The 26,147-nt window shown below is 44.2% G+C and overlaps 1 protein-coding gene across 4 annotated transcripts in view; it reads left to right on the top strand.

Moving 5' to 3' along the window:
- KLHL24 (kelch like family member 24) overlaps positions 1-26,147 on the top strand; it is an 87,123-nt gene that overhangs the window by 20,038 nt on the left and 40,938 nt on the right. For 3 of the 4 annotated variants that reach the window (XM_068100063.2, XM_078783993.1, XM_078783990.1), the window contains exon 2: positions 18,658-19,087. In XM_068100063.2, coding sequence (XP_067956164.1) covers positions 18,854-19,087 — 234 coding nt within the window. In that variant the 5' untranslated portion in view covers positions 18,658-18,853. Of the gene's footprint in view, positions 1-9,837; positions 10,197-18,657; positions 19,088-26,147 lie in introns of all 4 variants that reach the window. The other variant, XM_068100064.2, reaches the window with a different exon arrangement.

Below are 26,147 nucleotides of genomic sequence, written 5' to 3'. Positions count from 1 at the left end.
TTACTGCCAATCCTTTGCCAATCATCAAATTTTGTTTTTTTCTAATTTTGGGTCCACAACACTAACCTCATCACACAGTCTACTCACTAATGCCTCTCGGTGCGCCAATTAACTTCTAAAGCTCGGCTTCGTACTGCCAAGCCATGAATGCGGGTTGTTTGGTGCCAGCGGCTGGATACGTCCCGCATTCGGTGCAGGGAAGGAGGTTTACCCGGCCCGAGACCCCACGCACCATCTCGGCACGGAGCCATCCCATGGCCCGATCTCGACCTGCCGGAATGCCTCAACAAAAAGTGGTCGCCATGACGACCCTTCCTATCGGGCTGCCCGCTCCGCCTAGTGGAGCACGGACGCGGCCGTTCAAAGCGAGGCCCAGCGTGGATCGCGTACGGCGGTCCTTTCGAACCCGCCGTGGCTCGGATCCCCGCTGGTTCTCGCGGCACGCGAAGCCCGGCACGCACCGAGGGCCCGATTCGGCTATAAGTCGTTCTAACCTCTAACCCGGTTACCGTCGATGCTTCACCTGCATGCTTACATGCATACGCTACCCCTTTCTTGCTCATACATCCAGCCGTTTTCATGCTCCTCGTCGTACCTTCTCTAACACACCCAGGTACACTCATTCCACTCCCAGCCTTGGTCACACACCTGACCACCGAACACTTTGGCACACATTCGTTGGTCGCACACCTCACCAACACACCTCTTCGCGCCCCTTCCTCGGTCACCTCCTCTGTGACAATCACAGGTGTGCTCTCACTCGCACACCCAACCACGTCCCTCACTACCAATTCCAGCGTGCATTCCCACACACGCTCTACCATTCCAGGTGTGCTTCCTTTCTCACCTGTCACAACCAACTCACACTCTGTGGCACTCTTACTACTCTCACCTCCACTCTTGACAGCGCACTCACCCTTACTCTCGACAGCGCACTCTTTCCTCATGCACCTGTCCGTTACACACCTTTCTCGCGCACACTCTCCCGTTACACCCTCTGTAACACTCACCACAGGTGTACACTCTTCCTTACTTTTGACAGCGCACTCTTTCCCCATGCACCTGTCCGTCACACATCTTTCTCGCACACCCTCTCCCGTTACATCCTCTGTAACACTCACCACAGGCGTGCATTCTCCCTTTACACCCTCCGTAACACTCCTCACTACGCGCTTCCATGTGCTCCCTCGCACACGCACTACGACTGACTCACTCTCGACAGCACCCTCACTCCTTGGCATGCACTTTTTCCTCACACACCCCTGAATCGGACTTTCTCACACACCTCCTTTTTCGCACACCAGACCTGTCGCACACTTCACCAACGGCCTCTCACGAACACCCGGGTCCATCTCGACCCCCAAGCTTCTTAAATCACCTGGCGCATCATACGCACGACCATATTGGTCACCACTTACACCGGGTCCTCTTCCTCTTCGCTTCTCCTCCATCACCTGCGAATCCCTCATCCGGTTAATGAGCACATCATCACGATCCGAACACAGACTTTGGACCAATTCTTTTATCTCCTCTTTTATCTCTTTCTTATCCTCTCTCCGTCGCTTCTTAATTTCGCTCACCCCTTCTTCCACTTCTTCTAATTTCTGCTTCACCTCCTTCATCTCCTCGTGCGCCCCTTTAAGTTCTTCCTCTAACTCCACTTTATTTTTTTCTATGTGCTCCCGCACCTCCCGCTCTTTAACCTCCATCACCTCTACCACCTTGTCCATTTTCCTCGTCAGGTCCTCATGTACCGTCTGACACTCTTTTTTAATTACCCCTACGTCCTTTTTCATCTCCTTCTGTGTCGATTTTAAACCCTCTATTACCGCTGTGTTCTTCTTTACCTGGTCCCCCAACTCCTTTTGTCCCACTGTCAGTTGTTCTACTCCCATCGTCAACTCCTCTATACCACCTTGCAATTTTACAGTCCCCTTTCTCACCTCCTTCTCCATGCGCTCCTTACAGTGCCTCACCTCCTCGCGCACTCCTCCGACCTCCTCACTCACACCTCTTCTGATCTCTTCTCCCATCACTTGCATCTCCTGCCCAGATGCCACCCTCATCTGCTCCATTTCCTCCCTGTGAGCATCCAGTTTGGTTTCTACCCCCATTCTGACCCCCTCTATCTGCTGCCCCATTTGTTTAACTTCCCTTTCCGCTTGGTCCCTCATGTCCCTCAATTTGCCTTCCATACTGTTTTCTAACCCCTCTAACCCATTTTTCACTCCCTCTATCTGATTCTCCTGGGCAGCCATTCTATTTTCCACCCCCATTAACCCATGTTTCACCCCTTCTATCCCATTGTCTAACCCCTCTAATTTCTTGTCTAATCCCTCACCGGTACCCCCTCGCTTCGTCCCTCATTACCCCCAATTGCTCACTCTGAGCATCCATCCGGTTCCCCATTTGTCCCATACTGCTTTTCAAACCTCTAATTTGGTCTCCCAATTGCTCACTATTCTTTTCCATAAGGGCCTTCATTTGCATCATAAAAAGGTTCAAATCCACCGATGGCGCTGCTACGGTCGCGGGCGCGGTCGCCGTGGCCATGTGCGAGGCGCCATTTTGCGAACCTGCCACCCTCACTGCTTCGCTCTCCTCATGTCCCTCAATTTGGTCCTGGATCGACCCTGCCTCACTCTCCTCTACCGGCACCCAGCCGTCTTGATCCGCCATAGCGCGACTTTCAAAATTCGGGTTTTTATTTTTGTAAACCAAAATCAAATTTCGCCGTTAATAATTTCGAGCGCGTGCAGCGCGCTTCGGGTCCGATCTCACTCCTCGACACCAATTGTTACTCTAATAGTACAATTGGTGTTCCAAAATTTGGGCCTAACAAATTTAGTCCCAGGTCCGAATCCAACTCCTGACAACCAATTGTTACAGACGCGGTTTTAGATGTTAGTTTACCGAGCGGTTTGGTATTACCGCGTCCGCACAGGTACTCCCCGATTAGAACCCTATCCCGCCCGATTCCACTCGAACGTTGGCCAAATCGCGCTATGCTAAATCAATGAAGGAAAGGACACAACGGCTGGGATTAATGTAACGACACAAGGGGTACAGTTCTCAAGACCTCCGGAGGAGGATATAATTGGTGATGCAGAAACGGGTAGATTACACGGTAAGAGGTAAAGCACAGCAAGATGGGCACTTAGACACAGTCTTATCTTAATTCCCGACAGACCACAGACAAACGGGACAAGACTGACTTACACGGGGATTGATGGCAGGGAAGGGCAGGCAGTCGATAGCTCAAGGTGCACCTTGGCGCAGGGGCAGAATCAAACGGTCCGGTCCAGAGATGCGGGGAGGTATATTTCAGCGCTCGGAGGTGGCGTCTTCTCTCTCCAAGCTGGGGGCGCATCTGACGTCACCTCCCTCTTCCTGCGCATGTCCAGCGGGGAGTGACACGCCCTCGGCTCGTTAGCTCCGCCCCAGATGGAATCGGCCCGCCACTTCTATTGGGTGCGGGGGGTTACCGGGCTCCGCCCTTGACGAGGAGCTGACAGCGAGCCCCTGCGTGGTAACCCCGTCGGAGCACATGTTCAATGGCGGCTAACCAAGCCGGAGTGAGGACGCACACTCCCCGCGTCGCCGCCGCTGTTGTTGTAGTTGTTGTTGTACCATGAGGAAGAGCTGCGGGGAGGTATTGGGAGGTCCTAAACTTTCTAACGGTGCCATACAATCACATTCTGGTGCAACGAAGAGTCAGAATTAATGGAAACGAGTCCTTAACTGACATAGACTAAGAATAACTAGCAAGATGTCCTATAGTTGTCTACGTGAGATGCGGTGGACCTGGGCACGACATTTAAGGGGGGAAATAGGGGAAGATCGGGGCTACAGAGTGTTGTTTACAGAAAATGGGACTAGGGAATGGGGGATTGGGGATAGTTGGGAAGTATTGGGGAAATAGGGGAATATTTACAAGCGGATATGGATGGATCCAAATCCCATATCCGCAACAATATATATATATATATATTGTCATGTGTGGTATATATATAATCGGGAGATTAAATCAGACGCTTCCGGACGGTCGATCTTTAATTTTCGACAAGCTTTCGACCAACAAAGGTCTTCTTCTGTGTCTACAGAAACAACAGGCATGCATATCAGACAAGTATGTATAGTGACATGTGTGTAAGATGTGTGATATGTGTAGAAAATGCATACAAAAGGAAGAGCCACGGTAAAGCTCACTCACCGTCCCCAAGTTCAGCGGAAGTAAAGCGCAGCTTACAGTTATCGTTCATGTTACAGTTGGTGCACGTGCATATACAAATATAGAGATACATACATACATAAACACACAAGCATATATTCATATACCATTTATATTCATATAATATATTTATATATTTATTTATATCTATATTATAATAGCCGTAGATGATTCTGTCTGTCTGTCTGTCTATCTGTTGGGTGTCTGTCCGGGGTGTGGCTTACTCGGTTTGCAGAGTAGCTCCACCCATAGCTCCACCCATTCTGGGAGTGGCTATAAACAAATATCCACCATTTTATTAACTCGCATAGCTTTGAGTCCTGTTTTGTAGGCCCGTGGTGTCTTGCTCTCCCCCAGTTTTATTTCAAATCAAATTCGATAAATCATTTCATTTTTCACAGTCGCTAACATAGTTTTAGACTCGGTTGAAAAAAAACGGGAAGAAAATCCGATGAAAGTTGCCGTTTATAGAACGAAATGAATTCTCAAAGGCCTGTAACTTCAAGGCCATTGAGTCTCTCTCACGCCTTTATCTCCAATCTAACTCACCATATGATTTCATTTTTATCGATGGTTTTACTTTTAGACTCGGTGTCAGCAATAATTGAGAACAATCCACACACGCGGGAAAATGCAGAGATATATTTTTTAAAATCGCGTCATGGTGTATCATACACCGCCCAACATGACACCGCCGGCAATGTGTCGATATATATTTAAAATTCGCTTTTGCTTTTCCGTTATGATATATTACTATTTCGTTTGATGATAGTCGTCACAAAAACGTCAACAATGATGCCGACATATATTTCTTCGTTTTTATTTCATTCAACATATTAGCCGGAAGTAAAATATGTTTCAGGAAATTACCGAGAGATATTTCTTCGTTTTTTTTATTAGTTATGTGCGCATACACTTTAAATAGGTTTATTTGAAATCTTTAATTTTCCACAAACATTCCACACACGCGGGAAAATGCAGAGATATATTTTTTAAAATCGCGTCATGGTGTATCATACACCGCCCAACATGACACCGACGGCAATGTGTCGATATCTATTTTAAATTCGATATATCATTTCATTTTTCACAGTCGCTAACATAGTTTTAGACTCGGTTGAAAAAAAACGAGAAGAAAATCCGATGAAAGTTGCCGTTTATAGAACGAAATGAATTCTCAAATGCCTGTAACTTCAAGGCCATTGAGTCTCTCTCACGCCTTTATCTCCAATCTAACTCACCATATGATTTCATTTTTATCGATGGTTTTAGAGTCGGTGTCAGCAATAATTGAGAACATTCCACACACGCGGGAAAATGCAGATATATTTTTTAAAATCGCGTCATGGTGTATCATACACCGCCTAACATGACACCGACGGCAACGTGTCGATACATATTAAAAATTCGATATATCATTTCATTTTTCACAGTCGCTAACATAGTTTTCGACTCGGTTGAAAAAAAACGGGAAGGAAATCCAATGAAAGTTGCCGTTTATAGAACGAAATGAATTCTCAAACGCCTGTAACTTCAACTTCAAGGCCACTGAGTCTCTCTCACGCCTTTATCTCCAATCTAACTCACCATATGATTTCATTTTTATCGATGGTTTTGGACTCGGTGTCAGCAATAATTGAGAACATTCCACACACGCGGGAAAATGCAGAGATATATTTTTAAAAATCGCGTCATGGTGTATCATACACCGCCCAACATGACACCGACGGCAACGTGTCGATATATATTAAAAATTCGCTTTTGCTTTTCCGTTAAGATATATTACTTTTTCGTTTGATGACAGTCGTCACAAAAACGTCAACAATGATGCCGACATATATTTCTTCGTTTTTATTTAATTCAACATTATTAGCCGGAAGTAAAATATGTTTCAGGAAATTACCGAGAGATATTTCTTCGTTTTTTAAAATTAGTTATGTGCGAATACACTTTAAATAGGTTTATTTGAAATCTTTAATTTTCCACAATATAATTTACTTGCCATTTATCATTTGATGATTACGAGACAAATTCCTCTTGAGGATCGTGACAATTCATGCGCTGCGTGGAAACTTCTATTTCCAAAATGATTGAGACGATCGATGAAGAACGCAGACTTGAACAGGATGCAGCAAGAAAACGAATGAGACGGGCGAACGAGTCCATCGACGAACGTCAATGCAAACTTGCGGGGTCACCCGTGGGAATCCCACGGGCATGGATGTGTGTGACATTTCGACATATTGAGTTAGATGCTGCACATTCATTTTTACAAAATGGTTACTGGCAAGTCATCAGATCCAGAAATGGTGTAAAAACCACCGTTTAGAGGCCATTTTTCCCCGCAAAGCGGGGGTTGGCCTTTTCGGGGACCGTGGTAGTTGTTGTTTTTTTGTCCCCTTTTTGAAGCAATGTTTTACGGCCGGATGCCCTTCCTGACGCCAACCCTTTTTGCCGCCTTCAACGACAAACAGGGAATTACCAGTGAACTGGTACTCAATTAGCCGACCTCGGAAGGATGACAGGCTGAGTCAACCCCCCTGGCATTAATTCGGCGATCGACCGAGATTCGAACCCAGGATCCTAAGCCGGCACCCTAGCCGCTAGCCCAACACCAGAAATGGTGTCATGAACACAATTTATTTACGCACAAGCACAAAAGCAAGACGGGCCGATTTCCGATTCCGACGGGCCGACGGGCGAGACGGGCCGATTTCCGATTCCGACGGGCCGATTTGGAGCAAGAAAAAGAACGAGACGGGAGAAAAAGGAGAGAAACGAGACGGGGAAAGCCGATTGGAGAGGCGAGTGAGGCGCGATTGGAGAGGAGTGTGAGGCGCGATTGGAGAGGAGTGTGAGGCACGATTGGAGAGGAGTGTGAGGCGTGATTGGAGAGGAGTGTGAGGCACGATTGGAGAGGAGTGATTGGAGGGGAGTGTGAGGCACGATTGGAGAGGAGTGTGAGGCACGATTGGAGAGGAGTGTGAGGCGCGATTGGAGAGGAGTGTGAGGCGCGATTGGAGAGGCGTGTGAAGGATTGCAGAGGAGAGGAGTGTGAGGGATTGGAGAGGTGAGGGATTGGAAAGGAGAGGGATGTGAGGGTTTGGAGAGGAGAGGAGTGCTAGGTGGAGAGAGGAGAGTGTCAGGTGGAGACAGGAGAGTGTCAGGTGGAGACAGGAGAGTGTCAGGTGGAGAGGAGTGAGGGGTCACATATTATGTGAAATAACTAAATTCACACCATTTCTGGATCTGATGACTTGCCAGTAACCATTTTGTAAAAATGAATGTGCAGCATATAACTCAATATGTCGAAATGTCACACACATCCATGCCCGTGGGATTCCCACGGGTGACCCCGCTAGTATTTATATAAATGACATATAAAGGCAGAATGAATGAATGAGTGAATGAGTGAATGAATGGGTTACGGTTAATAACCCCAATGGGTTACCGTAATAATGGAAATAACCGTAACCCATTCATTCACTCATTCACTCATTCATTCATTATTATTTATTTACCATAAATAATAAATATTATTTACCATAAGAAAACTGGTAATGTATCATTTTTGTCTTTGTATTATTAGCTCACCTGGAACAATGTTCAGGGGAGCTTATGTGATGGCGCATCGTCCGTCCATCCGTAAACACTTGAAACTTGTTCTCCGAAACCGCTGATGGGATTGCGACCAACACATTAGTTGTGTTGTGACAAGTTTGTTCACTGCATTAAAAAAAATCTACCCCTTTGTGGGTTTACGGGGGGTCAAAGTGGGTCCAGGTTTGACCCCCCAAAATAAATATTTGCTTTCTTCTCTGAAACTACACACATGATTTTGATGAAACTTTACCGCAACATTCACCACACATGATGTACCAAAGTTTGTTCACGCCATTAAAAAAAATCTGCCCCTTTGGGGGTCTATGGGAGGTTGCCCCCCAAAATAGGTATTTTCTTTCTTCTCAGAAACTACGCATGCAATTCTGATGAAACTTGACCACAACCTTAATCACTTGTGTTGTACCAAAGTTTGTTCCTGGCATTAAAAAAAATCGGGGTCTGAGGTGGTCTATGGGGGCTCGGGGGGGGGGTTGTGCCCCAAAATAGGTATTTGCTTTTTTCTCAGAACCTACACACACAATTTTGATGAAACTTCACCACAACCTTCATCATCCGTGATGTACCAATGTTTGTTCAATGCATTGGAAAAATTGGGGTCTGAGGATGTACACGGGGTGGGACGTGCTGGGGGGTTGCCCTCCAAAATAAGTATTTTTTTGTTTGTTGGTTTAAAATCTTATGATTATGTTCGTATGATTCTACATGCTGCCCTGTCTTCTAGCAACCATTGAAATTGGTTTAAAATACCTTTAGTCAGTGCAGTATACTGTTTATTCTACCAGGTGAGTGCCAGGGGTATTGCCCCTGTGTTTCCATCTCACAACAAGGAAACTTAACAGCAACATTTGTGGTATCTGTACGCATTTTGGGTTTTTTGGCGATGATAAGGTAAAGCTTTATTTTGATGAGCCAAAAATGGTGTCTGGTGATGACTAGTTTCGTACATTATCCTACAATATGTTAAAACCTGTTTTATATCCCTCTGTACATTTTGCTTCAAAGGATATTGTTGCACCATGCATCCCATGCACACTGTTGATTTGCTCATGGTCTCCTAATTATTAATTACTAGCAGGGGTAACCAGCGTGGCCCAGTCTGTTTTGTATGGGGGCCTAAAACACTTCCCGACACTCACGATAGAGCAATTAAAAGAAAAAATCCCCAAAAATCCAATTAAAAAAAAAAATCCTTCTTTTTCAATCTCTTTTGCCTAAAACACTCCATGGCAATCAGTGATGAACGTCTGAAAGTTTGATGAAAATCCGTTCAGCCATCTCTGACAAAAATGGCGACACACACACACAAGCGGCTCACCTGTAGTATAAATACGTAAGAAGTGCTCTCGTCTTATAATGTCATTTTTTCATCAGGAATGGAAATCGAACAGCATAATTGATGATTAATAAGTTTAAAAAGAGGAATTTGTGGCAATAATTATGGAATCTTCATGTCATGACTTGGGTACATGTGTTCTGCTCTGCAAATGGTTTGCATATAATATAATATAATATAATATAATATAATATAATATACTCACCCCCAAAAAGGAAACTATCCATGGATATAAATTCTTTATTTTTAGACTATTTTTAGAAGAAAACAAACAAAGCCAGACTGAAGAAACAACCATTTCGTCGTATCACTGCCCAAACATGTTCACAAAATGTCATAAAAGTCTGAATACTGTGGCAATTTCAATGAAAGTCACCGGCCGAAGTCCCAAACTCAGTAACGGGTATGTCCTCCTGCAGCGATTACAGCTGTGCACCTGGGCCTCAATGAGGAAATCAAACAGGCGGGGGGGGGGGGGGTAGGCTTGTGGGATCACGTCCTCGACCCTGGTTCCATCTCATCCCAGATGCGCTCTATTGGGTATAAATCTGGGAAATTTGCAGAACATGGAAGCAGAGAAATTTTCTGTTGGTTCATAAACTGGTGAACATCACGGGGAGTGCGAGGGTGAGTGTTATCCTGTTTGTAGATGATGCCATGACCATGACGCTGGAGAAACGGAACAACCACAGGTGCCAGAATCTCATCCCGATATCTGATTGCCATCAGATTCCCTCGCAAGACGAGCTTTGGTGTTCGATGGTGTGCTGTTAGCCCACCCCACACCATTACCGAGCCACCTCTGAAGCAATTCCTTTCAACCACACATGCTTGAGCATAGCGCTCATTGTGAAGATGGACACGTTGACGCCCATCTGAATGGGACACGTGAAGTGGGACTCATCTGTAAGGATGACACTTCTCCATCAGTGAAGGAGATGACGTCGATGTTGTCGACACCACTGGAGTCTTGCTTGTTGATGACATCTGGTCAATAATGGTCGTATGGTGGGTCCACATTGGGCATAGCCCATATATTCCCATAAGCGGTTGACTGTCTGGGGATTAATCTGTCTGTTGTTTGGTATTCCCTCTACTGTTTTAACAGTATTCTGATGTTTGCTCCTCAAATGTGTTGACCTTATCCATGTGTCTTGAGCAGGGGTGGAAACTCGTCGACTATCTGACCGTAACTAAAGTAGTACCCTCGCCGGTAGAGACGTGAGGTATTTCCGGAGCACCCTTGGCTCTGTTGGCTCTTGGGATATCTCACCACATCCTGAATGGATGTACCACTCGTTGGTCTGGGAATGCTTATTCAATATTCATGCATCACTTGTACATCAACAGGCAGTTCACCTACACACCACGTGTGGACCTGAGATGGTCACTTTCAATTTACTGTATTGGTTGAGGTGTTCATAAGTACCCGAGAAACATTTCAAAACTAAAACCAATCATGGACAGATCTTCCACCATGTCGCACATGTGTAATTCGTAAGAAACATATTCATTTTATAATGATTGATTTCTTATTGTTATCCTGCACTCGCGAAGCGAAAAGTGGGGTTAAGCATGCGGGTACATATGTGTGCTGTAAGTGTCTGCATTTTTAAAATTCATTTTCTCGGCAACCGTTGGTTCGATTGACATGAAATTTTACCAGAGAAGCGCCTCCGCCTGTAGAATTTTTTTATTCATAATTATGACGTCATAGGTCACGTGGTACGGCCGCCATCTTGAAAAAATATTACACATCTATATCTCCAAAACCACTCAATGGAAAACATTGAAACATGGCTCATTGTCTTATTTCTCATTGTCTCAACTTATTTCCTCATATGTGGTGATTTCAATTGTCACCATGCCAGTTGGCTGGGTGTGGGTACCTCTCTCACCAGCCATGGCTCCTCAGCAAAGGACTTCTGCGACTCACTGGGACTGACACAATCTGTCAATTTCCCGACCCGGATCTCAGTCAACGGAGCATCTTCTCTTCTGGACTTGGTTATGACTAACTTCCCTGAAAATGTCTGCTGCTCTTCTTCTGCTCCAATCGGCTCATCTGATCATGTGCTTGTTAAAGTGGACATCTCTCTGACCATTCTCAGGGAGCCACCTCAGCGTCGACGAGACTGGCATTTCACTCAGGCCAACTGGCACGGTCTTCAAGCAGCCATCAATCATCTGGACTGGTCTCCCATCTCTACCACCTCTGACATCAACTCATCCTGGGAATTCTTCCAAAGTAAATTGCTCTCTCTCATGCACAGATTTATCCCATCTCATCTTCAGTTGTCATAACCTTCCTCCCGTCCATGGTACACGGAATCTTGTGGTGAGGCTGTTGCCCAGGAACAACTTGCCTTCGTCTCCTGGAAAGCAAATCCAACGGAAGGAAATCTCATTTCCTTTCACAAAGCCCGAAACAAGTGTGTGTCCACCCTCAGGAGAGCTAGGAAACAATATCTCTCCGTTCTCAAGACCGAACTCTCTTATCTTTCTCCCTCTTCCAAATCCTGGTGGCGTCTGGTCAAATCTGTTTCTGGTGTTTGTTCCCCCTCCATCCCCTCCCTTACCTCAAACGGCTACACAGCTGACTCCGCACGTGAAAAAGCTGAATGCCTCAACTCTGTGTTTGCCTCTAAATCTTGTGTCCCAAACCCATCCCTCTCTGTACCCACCGTACCCAGTCGTACTCAGCTGCTCCTGGACTCCGTGTCCTTTCCTCCTGACAAGGTGGAAAAGTTTCTGTCAACCCTCGACTCTGATTCTGCAACTGGACCTGACGGCATCAGCCCACGGGTCCTAAAATCCTGTTCTTCCGCTCTTTCACTCCCTCTCGCTGTTCTCTTCACCCTCTCTTTTGCTCAAGGTCAACTGCCATCTGCTTGGAAATCAGCCATCATCACCGCTTTGCACAAAAAAGGTGCAAAAACAGATCCTTACAACTACAGACCAATCAGCCTTCTCCCAATTATCAGCAAAGTCATGGAATCCATCATTGCTTCGGATATGAAATCATGCCTCTTCTCCAATGGCTTGATCTCTGATCATCAATTTGGTTTCAGACCAGGTCACTCTACTCTGGACATGCTGCTTCTGCTGTCTCAACAATGGATGGAGGTCCTCAATGCCAAACAGGAAATTAGAGCTGTCTCCTTCGACATATCACGTGCCTTCGATACGGTCTGGCACCCCGCTCTACTCACCAAACTCTCCTCCTTTGGTATCCATGGAAATCTCCACGCATGGCTGGCGGCCTGCCTCTCTCGCCGTAGTCAACGTGTGGCCCTGAATGGGTTTCTCTCATCTCCTCTTCCTGTTAAGGCTGGAGTTCCCCAAGGCAGTGTTCTGGGCCCTGTGCTTTTTCTGGTCTTCATCAATGATCTCTCTGACTCTCTTGAAAATCCTCTCTATCACTTTGCTGATGACTCCACTCTCTGCCGCTCCATTCCTCATCCCTCAGATCGGCAGTCTGCAGCCTCCTCACTCTCTGCAGACCTGGACAAAATCACAGACTGGGCAAACAAGTGGAACATGTCTTTCAATCCTGACAAATCTCACACTCTTACGATGTCTCTCCGAAAAGACCGACTGGACAACCCTCCCATCTACTTTCTGAATAATCCTCTCCAAGAAGTTCTGTCACTCAAGCTTTTGGGTCTCACTATCTGCCATGATCTTTCCTGCGAAAACCACATTTCCAAGCTGGCCTCCAAAGCCAGTCGCTGACTGGGCATCCTCCATCGTGAGAAGTCCTTCCTTGGCACACCTGAGCTCCTCACCACATACAAGGCTTTCATCCGCAGCTCAATGGAATACTGCTCTCCCCTCTGGGCTGGTGCTCCTGCCTCACACCTAGCTCGTCTTCACGCTGTTGAAACCAAAGCGTTCAGAATCGTTGGAATCTCCCGCGATGACGCTATCTCCGAGGGCCTTTCACTTACTCACCGCAGGCAGGTTGGTGGTCTTTCCGTCTTCTACCGACTCCTCTCCGGCCTTGCTCCCCCAGCTCTCTCTGGGCTCTGTCCCCCAAATATTCCTGCAGGTCGCACAAGATCTGCCTGCAACCCTCTTATGGTTAAACTGCCAAAATCAAGACTCTCTGCTCACCTTCACTTCTTCATTCCTCTTTTCTCCCGCCTCTGGAACAAACTCCCTCACTCTCTTCAATCCCACTCCTCCCTCCAGGTCTTTAAAACGGCTGTTCACCACCATCTCTTATCTTCCCCAATCCAAAACCTTGATCTTTTGTACCCCCGCTAATTTCACCCCAAATCCACTTTTTTGAGGTGACTTTTGTCTTCTTTCCTGGAAGTCCTTGGTGTCCTTGCGTTTTATACCTATCCTGCCTCCCCCCAGGCCCTCTGCCTCCCACACATCTCCCGATGTCCCTGCCCTCAAATGTTGTGTTTGTGTGCTTCCTCCCCTTCTCTCCCCATCTTGTCGACCGCTCCCCTTTTTATATACTTTGTTTGCTTGTTTGTTTGATTTGTTTGTTTGATAAATGTTAGCTCTTCCACGAGCCTCGACTCTGTATACAAAAAAAAAAAAAAATTTGTCAAGTACTCACCATGGGGAATAAGACATGTTGATGGTGATGTCATCGGTGCCTTAATTATGACGTCATAATTCGACAAGTACAATGCTTGATCTGATCAATATGAATAAAACAAAAAATCCTCTGCAACTGTTGGACCGATGGACACGAAATTTTCAGAATATGTGCAGCTCCTCCTGTATAATTTTTTAATGATAATTATAACGTCATATGTCACGTGGTACAGACGCCATCTTGGAAAAATATCGAAAAAGTTACACCTCTATATCTACGAAACTGCTCCATGGAAAAAATTGAAACATGGCTCATTGTCAAGCACTCCCCTTGTGGAATAAGATATGTTAATGATGATGTCATCTGTACCTTCGTTATGACGTCATAATTCGACAAGTACAACACATCCGATCATTGTGAATTTTTTTTCTCAGCAACTGTTGGTCTGATGGGCACTAAATTTTCACCATAGGAGCGCCTCGTCATGTAGAATATTATAATGATAATCCTGACGTCATAGGTCATGTGGTACAGGCGCCATCCTGGAAAAACCTAAAAACGTTACAATTCTATATCTCCAAAACCACTGCATGGAAAAAATGGAAACATGGCTCTTTGTAAAGAACTCCATATGGGGAATAAGTGTTGTTAACGATGACGTCGTCATCGTCATCGTCATGTCAATGCTAATGTCATTGGTGCCATAATTATGACGTCATAATTCGACAGGGACAACGCTTAGTCTGATAAGTTTGAAATGTATTGAGCGTGATCTATGCAAAATTATATTAGAGAATATAAATTTATGATGTTATCACTGATGGGGACTGACAGCCATATTGGATCAAAGAAAAAAATGTTCAAAAACAGAAGAGTTGGCTCGCAACAAGTTGACTGCGCAGGGTAAGTATTCTATGAATACCATCTTGTTTTGTTTGTAGCCTGCGGCTGCTAGTTGCATCATTATTGAGAGTGCTGCTGTGCCGCTGATGCAGTGCCCCTGTTTTCAATAAGTTGTTACTCATTTTTCCGACCTCGGAAGGATGACAGGATGAGTCAACCCACCTAATGTTATTCAACGGCACGATTAGGAGCTCAAACTCAAGACCCTAAGATGTTAACTAAGCCACCTTAACAGTTAATCCCACACCAGGCGTGTAATGATTCATAATCATGTTTGTTAGATTTTTAACGGTTGCGCATTTCTCCAACAATTGTATCTCGTTACAATAACGTGTCTTCATCGCCCTTCATATTTAATTTCATCTCTATTTAAAATGGGGAAGAAAATAAAACCCAGTAGAAAACGTTTTTAATAATAAAAAATGACAATAAAAGCCAATTGAAAATGGAAATAAAATGCATATTCGGTTATTTTTAGATGCCAGAATAACACCTGTGGCATTTTTGACAGTTGCTGGTACACAGCGTGTGGTTACAACTTTGATATTTACATGCCACGTATATTCACACCTGTAAAAAGGAGTTTGTTGACCTTCTATCTCACATGATCTGTTGTGTTAATAATAGTTCATCCATAAATTCATTGTTTTTAGAGGAAAGTGGAGGGAGACATATGTTACCTTAATATTACATTTGTGGGAAGGTGGAGTTAAAAGGTAGAGTGGGTGAAAAGGTGAAGAAAGGGGAGATCAGGTAAGAAGGAGTGTAGGGGTAGACACGGGAATGCCTAGTTTCAGGGTAAGGATTTAATAGGGGTCAGGCATCAGACTTCCTTGGAAAATCCTTGCATAATTCCTTCACGCACTTTGTTTTTAATGAACTAAAAACACCCCCACTCCCTCCAGGAACAGCCTGGAGGAGCGGAGGAGAGGGTGAAAGGGGGAGGGAAGGGGGGGATATTGTGGGAAATGGGGAAAATATATTTTGTGCTCTGGCTAGTAATCCCCGTCATCTCCACCAGGGGTCAGTAAACAACTTGCACTGTGCCACGTGTACAAGAGAAAATTGTAAGGTTCCCCCGAGGGGGGGGGGGGGGCAGAGAGAGGTGGGATGTGCCCATGAACTGGCCCTGGGTACCCTCAGCACTTGTGAATTTTTTTGGTGGACATTGGCCCATCCATGTTTTGTTTTTTTTCTATTATTTTCAGATGCACACACACACATGAACACACACACAATTGCCTTATTAATCAATATATTAGGATAAGCAGGGAATGCTAATGTTAGACCAATAGGGGTTTTACGTCAATATATTGATGATTATTATGTATATTAGAGCAGGGACATATTTGGCGATTATATACCAGGACATAATGGTCTCCTCTTCGCAACTGACAAGGCAATGCTAGCAGACAGGACAGCTGGGCTTAACCTCTGCATCCAGAATTATTGGCACTTAGGTAATAACTATTTCATTTTAAAGTGTGTTTATTGATGTTTCATCTATTGCATTGTTTCTTTTTTTGCAATTGTTTTTAAAATGTGCTTTATTTTTTATTTTTAGAAAACGCCCTTAAGCACGTCACATTATTCTACTGTTTTATGTTGTATTGCTCGTTCATAAACTCATAATGTGCTACACCGAAACACTGATTTCAATGCTACTTGTACTTGTTCTTTCTTTCTGTGATTCTTGTATGTAACATGTTTTTTGGTGGGTATTGAAATGTGTTTTTGGTCAATTGTATTTTGACCTGGGTCATACATTTGATTATAATTTTGTCTAATTAGTTCCCCTCTGGTCAATTATTACGCTTGTTTGTTTGTACAAGTAAAATATCTTTAATTAGAGAGGATCATGCAATACTTGCACTCTGGTTACCCTGCGCTCGCGAAGCGAAATTCAGGGTTAAGCATTCGGGTACGTACGTATGTCGTACGTACATACGTGCATGTCTGCATTTTAAAAATTCATTTTCTCGGCAACCGTTGGTCCGATTGACATGAAATTTTCACCATAGAAGGGCCTCCTCCTGTAGAATATTTTAGTGAATATGATGACGTCACAGGTCACGTGGTACGGGTGCCATCTTGGAAAAACCAAAAACCTTTGCACCTCTAAATCTCAAAAGCCGCGGCACATAAATAATTGAGACAGGTCTCATTGCAAAGAACTCTCCATGCGGAATAACATATGTGAATGACGACATCATAGGTGCCGCCGTTATGACGTCATAATTCGACAAGTAAAAAACTTTATCCGATCAGGATGAAATTTCTTAAGCATCTTCTCGGTATAAATTGATGCAGAAATAAAATTATAATGACGTCGTAGGTCACATTGGTTCGGACGCCATATTGTTTTGAGTGAAAAGCCTGAAAAACCACTGAATCAAATTTTCTCCAAAACGACTGAACAGATCGAGGCCAAACTTTGCAGACAGAATCGCATACCCATGACGTACAAAAAACCCGGTGAGCATGACGTCATGCGTCACATGGTTTTGGAGTTATGATGTTTTTAACCATAACCTTTTAAAACCTAGCTCCTCCCTCATTTTTGATCCTATCGATGGGAAACTTCACAGATATGTTCAGCATATCAGTCTGCTAAAATTACCTTTTGGAATTTTCGATAAGTCACGTGGTTTTCCAGATATAAATAATTAAACGAAAATATTTTTTTTTAATTCAAACTCTTGAACCGCTTCATTGATCGACGTGAAACTCTACATTATAGTAGAGGTAATGAAGTGTAACATGTGTGCATAATTTCAAGATGATTGGATGTACGGTCTGGAAACTAGAAGTTGTTATTGCATGAAGAAGAAGAGTCATCCAGAGTGGACATGGAATTAATTATCACACTGCACATGATGAGCAGGCAAAGTACGGAGCGACCTCACGGGGTCATTTTTACCTCAAATAAAATTCTGATTTCAGATTTGTCAATCGCTGAGGTATATTAACACACGACCTAAACAGATTTGGTGAAATTCCGAAGATTTTTGACGAAAATATATCGTTTGTGTCTGCATTTCAGTAAAGTATAGTGTGTGCCGTGTCAGCATTTTAAAAATTGAAATGTGGCTCATTGTAAAGAACTCCATATGTGGAATAGGTGTTGTTAACGATGATGTCATTGGTGCCATAATTATGACGTCATAATTCATCATAATTCGTCATAATTCGATTAATAACCCTGGTGTTGGGCTAGCGGCTAGGGTGCCGGCTTAGGATCCTAGGATCCTGGGTTCGAATCCCGGTCGATCGCCGAATTAACGCCAGGGGGGTTGACTCAGCCTGTACATCCTTCCGAGGTCGGCTAATTGAGTACCAGTTCACTGGTAATTAATTCCCTGCTTGTTGTTAAAGGTGACAAAAAGGGTTGGCGTCAGGCAGGGCATCTGGCCGTAAAACATTGCTTCAAAAAGGGGACCAGAAAAACAACAACAACAACAACAACAACAACAACAACAACAACAACCACGGTTCCCGAAAAAGGCCCAACAACCACGGTTCCCGAAAAAGGGCAACCCTCACTGGCGGGGAAAAAATGGCCTCTAAAGGTGGTTTTTAATTCGACAGGGACAACGCTTAGTCTGATCAGTTTGAAATGTATTGAGCATGATCTATGCGACAATTATTTAGAGAATATAAATTTATGATGTCATTGCTCACGTGGTCTGGCAGCCATATTGGATCAAAAAAAAAGAAACGTTCAAAAATAGAAGAGTTGGCTTACACCAAGTTGACTGCGCAGGGTAAGTATTCTATGAATACCATGTAGTTTCCTATATGGGATGTGTCTCCTTAAATCCACTGCCTCATTATGGGACTCTTCCTATTTTGTAACTGCTTTACATTGTTGGTATAGCGGATTAATATAATGCTCACATGTAAGTTGTAAATGAGAAGCTAATTGAACAAGCATATAATGCAATATATACATATTCAACATTGAGTTTTGTGAAACGAGAAGTAACTGCTTTCTTTTTCTTTCTTTAGGTCTTGTTGATGTAAAGGAAAGACAGAAAGTTGTCACAAAGAGTGTGGGTGAAGAAACAAACAAAGAATTGGAAGAAGTACAGCTTTAGAGGTTGCAATGTGCCTGCAGGTGTTTATGCAAATGAATGGACTGTAGAGCCTTTCCAAGTGTTGAAGGTCGGCATCTGCAGACCAGGAAATCAAGCAGGGACCGATAATGATGATGGTTGGAAAAGTGAATGGTCATGAACAGGCAATCAATGAACCAAGCCAAGAGTCATTGGCCAACAAATGTCCATCTTACCTATCTGGAGCCAGGTGTTTCGAAGTAACTAACAAGATTAGTGATCCCATTAATATTTTAGAGGCTGAAAGAGACAATTTTGAGTTCTGCCCTGGACCTCCTCATTCAGAAGGAATACTTTCTGCTCTGGACACGTTTCGCCTGCAGGTAAGTTGAAGGAGGAATGTTGAAGGAATTTCACAAGAGCTTTACTTGATGCACTCATATTTTTGTATATTAATCTCACTTTTGAGCATGGAGGCAATCAATTTGTTTACTAGTAGTTATTATTAAAAAAATTCAAAGAGAAGTCTGAGTCCTTAAAATATTTAACAAATTCAAATAAGGAAACTAGTAACAAATGTAAACTAGAAAGCATCTGAAAATGCAAAGCCCATACGCGTCAGTTTGTATTCAGACATCTTCTTCTTCTGTATGCTCAAGATAACGAAAACAGTTTTAAACAAGCAAACAAAAAACATGTTTTAGAGCTACACACTTTTTTTTTTAAAGTTTTAAACCAATTTTTTAAAATAAATTTTGATAGATGAAAATGTACCAGAAAAGAGGACCGTGTGCCAAGTTTCAGCTCTCTAGGACGTATGGAACCTAGAAAATGAATGGCTCAAAGATTTGAAACGGGACAAATGAAGTTAAATAAAAGTGTGAAAATACAAAATGAAAATTGACGATTTAATGTGACGCTGACCTTTAACCTTTTGACCTTTTGACCAAATTATTAAGTTGTCTTTCCATATTATCATAATAAAGCTTTTTTGAATATTTGATGACAAGACTCAAATGGTAAATTGAAATTTCAGGTCATTTGGATGAAAATTGATGATTTTATGTGATGCTGACCTTTTGACGTCTTGACAAAATTATTAATTTGCCTTCTCCCTATCTTATTATAATAATAGAGCAAACGTAAATGGTTATGTTTGTTTGTTTGTTTGTATGTATGTATGTTTATATGCGACCAAAACGTTTTCTTCTTCTTCAAATAAAATGAACACCCTCTTAATTACGTTTGGACTGCTGAGACCCCTCAGACCTTTGACGACCCTTTTAAGTCCCCCAAGACCCTGAATACTCAAAAGACCCCGAAGACCCAAAACACCCCGAAGACCCCAAAGACCACAAAGACCCTTAAAGACTCAGAAGACCCCAAAGACCCTGAAGACCCAAAACACCTCAAAGACCCAAAATACCCTGAAGACCCTTAAAGACCCAGAGGAAACAAAAGACCCTTATGACCCAAAAGCCCCTGAAGAACTAAAAGACCTCGAAGACCCCGAAGACCCAAAATACCCTTAAAGGCCTAGAGGATCCAAAAGACCCTGAAGACCCAAATGGCCCTAAAGACCCAATACCCCATGAAGACTCAAAAAACACCGAGATGGTCAAAGATGCCTATCCCTTTGAAACGACGTGTGGTTGAGGCGCACCGAGTCACGCTAGTTATCATAATAAAGCTTTGGTGAAATTTTGATGAAAATAGCTCAAATGGTAATAAAGTTATGGCCTGGACAGACACACACACACACCCCTCCACCCCCCTCACCTCACCTCCTCTCCCCCCCCCCCCCCCTCAATCGCACCCCCTCCACCCCTTACCCACACACAAAAGTGATTGCAAAATCCCGTCTCCTGCTACGCAGGGGATGTGCTAATGATGCATATAGACAACCCAAGTAGCCATTAATGCTGGTCAGTGTCTATCTAGACACTTTGCCAAATGTTCCGACAGTGAGTCAGATTCGATCCAGCATCGTTGGTGACCTGAGAAGGAGTCATGCACGTAGCAGCCCCAGGCCTGAGGCAAGCAGATGCCTCCATCGCATAGCCTCCATCGCTTTGCCTGCGTCCTCCTCTTCGTGCGTCAGATTCGATCCAGCATCGTTGGTGACCTGGGAATATATAATTTGGATGGTAGTCAGCTTATGTCAAATCATCATCATCATAATATCTTAATTGCGCTAGCACCTTATAACAATAAATTGCTGCAAATCGCATGACAAGGAGAAAATAACTAAAGGACTCCACAGTAAAAATGGAAGTTACGAGAGAGAGAGAGAGTGAGAGTGAGAGTGAGAGTGAGAGTGAGAGTGAGAGTGAGAGTGAGAGTGAGAGTGAGTGTGAGAGTGAGAGTGAGAGTGAGAGTGAGAGTGAGAGTGAGAGTGAGAGTGAGAGTGAGAGTGAGAGTGAGAGTGAGAGAGAGAGAGAGAGAGAGAGAGAGAGAGAGAGAGAGAGAAGAGACTTTAGTCCTTTTATTACAAAAATATAAAAGTAACAATATACAAGTTTTGCAATAAAATCAATAATGCCAACAAAAAGAAAAAAAGAAAAGGAAGAAGCACCCAATGATCATCAAATAAAAACAATCAGTATTTCACAACAGTATTCTAAATTCGTTTTCTTTAACCTCACAAAACCCACCAACACACCAAGTATCAACAAAGTTATGAAAATTTCCGGACTCGTTGGACAGGGTAAATTCCAGTTTCAATCTTGCTGAGATTAATGCATTCAAACACGACATGATGTTGCAGTGCTCTATCGGTTTGCCAGATAGTTTGTCTTTTCTTGTTAGATAAACAGCAAGCTTCGCAGTTGCTATTAGGAAACTAAACAGTTTAGATGCAGGATTCTGTTTAGGGGCAAAACCAAAGACGAAAACTTCTCAAAGAAAAGGTAACATGCATTTCATGTGCAATGTAATTCAACCAATGAAACAAAGGAAATAATCGGATACAGTCTATGAATGCGTGAAACAAGTCCTCATTGACTGTACAGAAGGGACAACAAACAGATACAGGAGAAAAATGTCTAATAAACGTGTTAGAGGGAACAATCCAGTGGGCCAAACGCCACTGGAGATCACCTGTTCTTTTGGATGTGGGCTCACTGTACATGGCTTCCCAGATAGGTTCGGAGGGGGGTCCTCCGGGTAACAATCCTTTCCATCGGGTAACTCCATTTAACGAAGGGTTCCCATTTAACAGCTTGAGGCACATCTTGTAGATGCCCTTGCTGTCCATTGTCTGGAAAAGCTTTGACCCATCGCTAACAGGGGGCAAATCGTTTTGAATGGGTTCAACAATTAATTTAGGCACTGTCGGCTCATTTAGATCTTCTTCTGTACCTCGAGTCCAAGTTAGGCCAAGTTGCCGTCCCAACTGAATCATTTTCCTCAAAATTTTTGCAATCATCCTATGGGACCAAATCCCTGTCAGGTCGGCGATTTCACTTACGGATTTCCAACCATACCCTGAGTCATGTCGGAGATGCCGCACCTTCACAATACCAGCTGCTATAAAGTGTTGGCAAAAATCTCGACTCTTTGGAATGTCGGGAAAGAGAGGGTTGTAGAACAAAGGCTCGTGTGCCAGCATTTTCGTTACATATGTGTCCGCCTGACGACTCACAGAAAGGCTCTGCCAGGCATTTAAGAGGCTTTGGTAAAAAGCAGGGAGAACCGATATGTCGACATGCTGGAGGTTCATTTGAAAGAGTTCAAACCCGTACCCGAGCCTACCCGCTCGCTGCAGTACAAGGCGTGCAGGGAGCCGGCCTGGCAGATGTTCCATGTAGAGGAGACGTTGAATGGACCGCAGCCGGAAGGCCATTAGGCGGGCTTTGATGTCGACGAGGTTGTGGCCACCCTCAGCCGAGGGGCGACATATCACATCGGGTCGTAGCCAGTGGTAGCCTCCCCAGAAGAAGTCCACCAGTTTGCCCTGGAGTGCTTTGAGTAGGGCCTCCGGCGGTTGCAGGCAGATGAACCTATGCCACAACATTGTGGCAACTAAGTTGTTGATCACTAGCACACGGCCCTTGAAGGACAAATGAGGTAAAACCCTTTTCCATCGGTTCAATCTTTCTCCCACTTGCTCAATTACTCCGTCCCAATTTCTTTGAGCATACTGTGGGGAACCAAGGAATATGCCCAAGTACTTAATTCCCTCACTTCCCCACAGCAACCCTGCGGGGAGGGATGGGGGCGGCTGTGGTACAGGCTGAAGAAGGTTGCGATAAAGGGAGGGTATCCATAACGTCTTGCTCTTGTTCCAATTGATTTTTAAAGAGGAGGCAGCGTGAAACTTTGACAGGCACTCAACAACGATATCAATATCATCCTTATCTTTTACAAAGATGCAGACGTCATCCGCATAAGCACATAGGGTTAGCGGTGCACTCATGGGAGTGAGTGCTATTCCAGAAATCTTCTTTCTCAGTAGATTGAGAAGAGGCTCTAAGGAAAGAGCAAACAATAAACCAGAGACTGGGCACCCTTGCCGGACCCCTCTCCGAACCTTGATGGGGGGAGCCAGCACATTATTAATCTTAATTAAACTAAATACATCCGTGTATAGCAAGGAAATGTAGGAACGAAAGTTTGCTCCGAGGCCGCATGCCTGTAACACATGATGCATAAACTTATGGTCGATACTGTCAAATGCCTTTTCAAGATCAAGCGACATCATTCCAAAGTCCTCTTTAACACGGTTACCATCAATGAGATCTCTGATTAAAGAAATATTATCATGGATGGATCTTCCAGGAACACAGTAACTCTGTTCTGGCAGTACTAGATCACCAATAACCTTTTTTAGTCGATTAGCCAGTACTTTTGAAAAAAGCTTGTAGTCCGTGCACAGCAGGGAGATCGGTCGCCAGTTCACCAAAAGTCGGGGATCTTCAGTTTTCGGGAGCAAGCACACTACGGCTCTTCTTAGACTCAGCGGCATTATACCAGTCTGTATAGAAGTGTCCAAAACATTCAGCAACTCAGGGCCTAAAAGGTCCCAAAATGTCAGAAAGAATTCGGGAGGTAGACCGTCAATACCCGGAGCTTTCCCTGAATCCATGGCAGCAAGAGCACAGGTTAGCTCAAGGAGGGTGATTGGTAGGTCAAGCTCCAAAAGTTGAGCCTCAGTTAGGGAGGGGAGGTGAGAGGTTAAATCCATCATTGTATCATTACAAACAGTCTGCTCCTCAAAAAGTTTTGTAAAGAATTCAATAATGTTTATTCTAACATCATCCTCGTTGACAACAACGTTGCCTCTTGAGTCCAAAACAGAAGAGATTAGCCGTGATGGCTTGCTTAAGGGTTCTAAATGAAAGAAAGACTTGTTTGGGGTGTCTGATAACTTTACATTCTGTATTCTAAGTCTAATTAATGTTCCGGCTGCTTTCTCTTGAACTAACTCCCTTAAAAGAGCTTTCTTTACAAGCAATAACCGGTAATTGGCGTCATTGTTTTCATGAGCCAATTTATTCTCCAAATGTAGAATATCCAATTCCAACCGGGCCATTGTAATGTGCTTGTCGTTTGTGCTGTGTGATTGGAAACATTGACAAAACACCCGAATTTGAGATTTCATGTTATCCCACCATATGCTGGATGAAGAAAAGGAAGATTTCTTTGCTACTAGACTTGCCCAGAAAACACGAAAGGCTTCCTTAAACATACCATCTTCTAGAAGTCTAACATTAAACTTCCAATAAGCGCTCCTACTTGCGGGTTGAGGAAAGGAAAGGTTTAGGGTTACCATATGATGGTCTGAAAACACGGAAGGAAATATATTTGAAGAAACCGCAGTATTTTTAAAGGGTACGTTGATGTACCATCTGTCAAGCCTTGCCAAGGATACTCGACTATTGGCGCATCGACACCAGGTGTACTGGGATGTGCTTGGGTGGTGCAACCGCCAAACATCAACGAGGCCCATTGTGCTAAAAAAATTGGATAAGTGTACATGGGACTCAGGATGGGGTTCGGCAGAATTTCTGTCAACCGATGGGTCGAAGGTGCAATTGAAATCACCTCCGACACACACACAATGATCAAAATCAACTGATCTTAAGTGATTTATCATTGCGGTGAAGAAGGACTTACGCTCTACGCTATCACTTGGCGCATACACATTAAAAATGGTGTAATGGAAGTTATGGCTTACTAGTTTGAGAGAGCTAAGCCGACCATTTATTACCTCCTGAAAATGGCATGACTCACACACGAGGCCTGGCTTCAGCAAGAAGCCGATTCCAGCAGATGAAGCTGATAAATTGCTGAAATAGCATTGGCTCTTAAAAAGTTGATGCCAGTTATGTTCCACATTTGGTGTGATGTGAGTTTCTTGAAGTAAGATCACATCCACCTTTTTCCGTTGAAATATGTTTTTTACTTGAACCTGGCGGAGGTGTCTAGCACCACCACCGTTAATATTTAAGGTTGCGAGTTTTATAGTTTTCATCCTGTATTGATGAAATCAGCCTGTGGCTGGGAACACTCTACACCTGCACGTGTGATGAATTTTCTTAACCTGTGGTATTGTGACTTATTCAGGTCAAATTGTTCAGGCGTTTTAATTATGGATTTTGCAGTGTGGATGAATGCAGCCAAATCGTCAAAATGGTCTTTAATGACTATGTTACGCTGTCTGTATGTTTCGGCTAGAAACGACACGATGTGTTGGGGGGGTATCTGTGACTGAGATGCTGATGACTGTGACAGCTCAGTCACTTCCACCTCGTCCTCAGACTCTGACAGGTCTGATAATGTCCCACCTGGATCTTGGGCCTTACTTGCAGCTCTCACGAGCTCCTCTGGAGGCATCTCCTGAGATTTCGTTGGGTACTCTGGTACACACTCACGAGCAGACTGGTGCTTACTTTCTTTATGTGTGTTTTGGCAAATGGCTGCAGATCTCTGCGTAGCCGGGGTTACGATTTCTGTTTGTGAGACAGAGCAATTTGTTTGGTCACCAGTCCGCTCAGCTACTGGAGGGGGGACCGGTGGTGCTTCGCGTTCAGGCTCAAAAATGGCCGCATTGTTCGGATCAATGTCGGCTTTATTCTCAGAGCTTGGGAAATCAGTAACATCTTCTTTACCACTTTGGCGTTCGATATTTTCGTTTGCTGTAAACGTTTTGCCCCCTTTTGCAGAGACAGTGTCTCTGCCCAAGACAGCCTTCTTTATCGCACCATCGGGGCTATTTGTTAGTGGTGCTTTCCGTTTTTTGGTCAGTATGACAAGTTCTTCATTCATGGGTTCGTCAGCAGTACTAGCATCACCAAGTGCCATCTCACTGGGTTTGGGTAGCACCGGGGCGTCGGGAAGCACGGTCGGGGCGTCGGGAAGCACAGTCGTGGCGTCGGGAAGCACAGTCGGGGCTTCGGGAAGCACGGTTGGGGCTTCGGGTAGCACGGTTGGGGCTTCAGG

The sequence above is a fragment of the Myxine glutinosa genome, chromosome 1 (genome assembly GCF_964187855.1).
Source record: "Myxine glutinosa chromosome 1, kmMyxGlut1.1, whole genome shotgun sequence".
Lineage (NCBI taxonomy): Eukaryota > Metazoa > Chordata > Myxini > Myxiniformes > Myxinidae > Myxine > Myxine glutinosa.
Note: the sequence above shows the minus strand (reverse complement) of the source record. Positions and strands in the feature narration are given on the sequence as shown.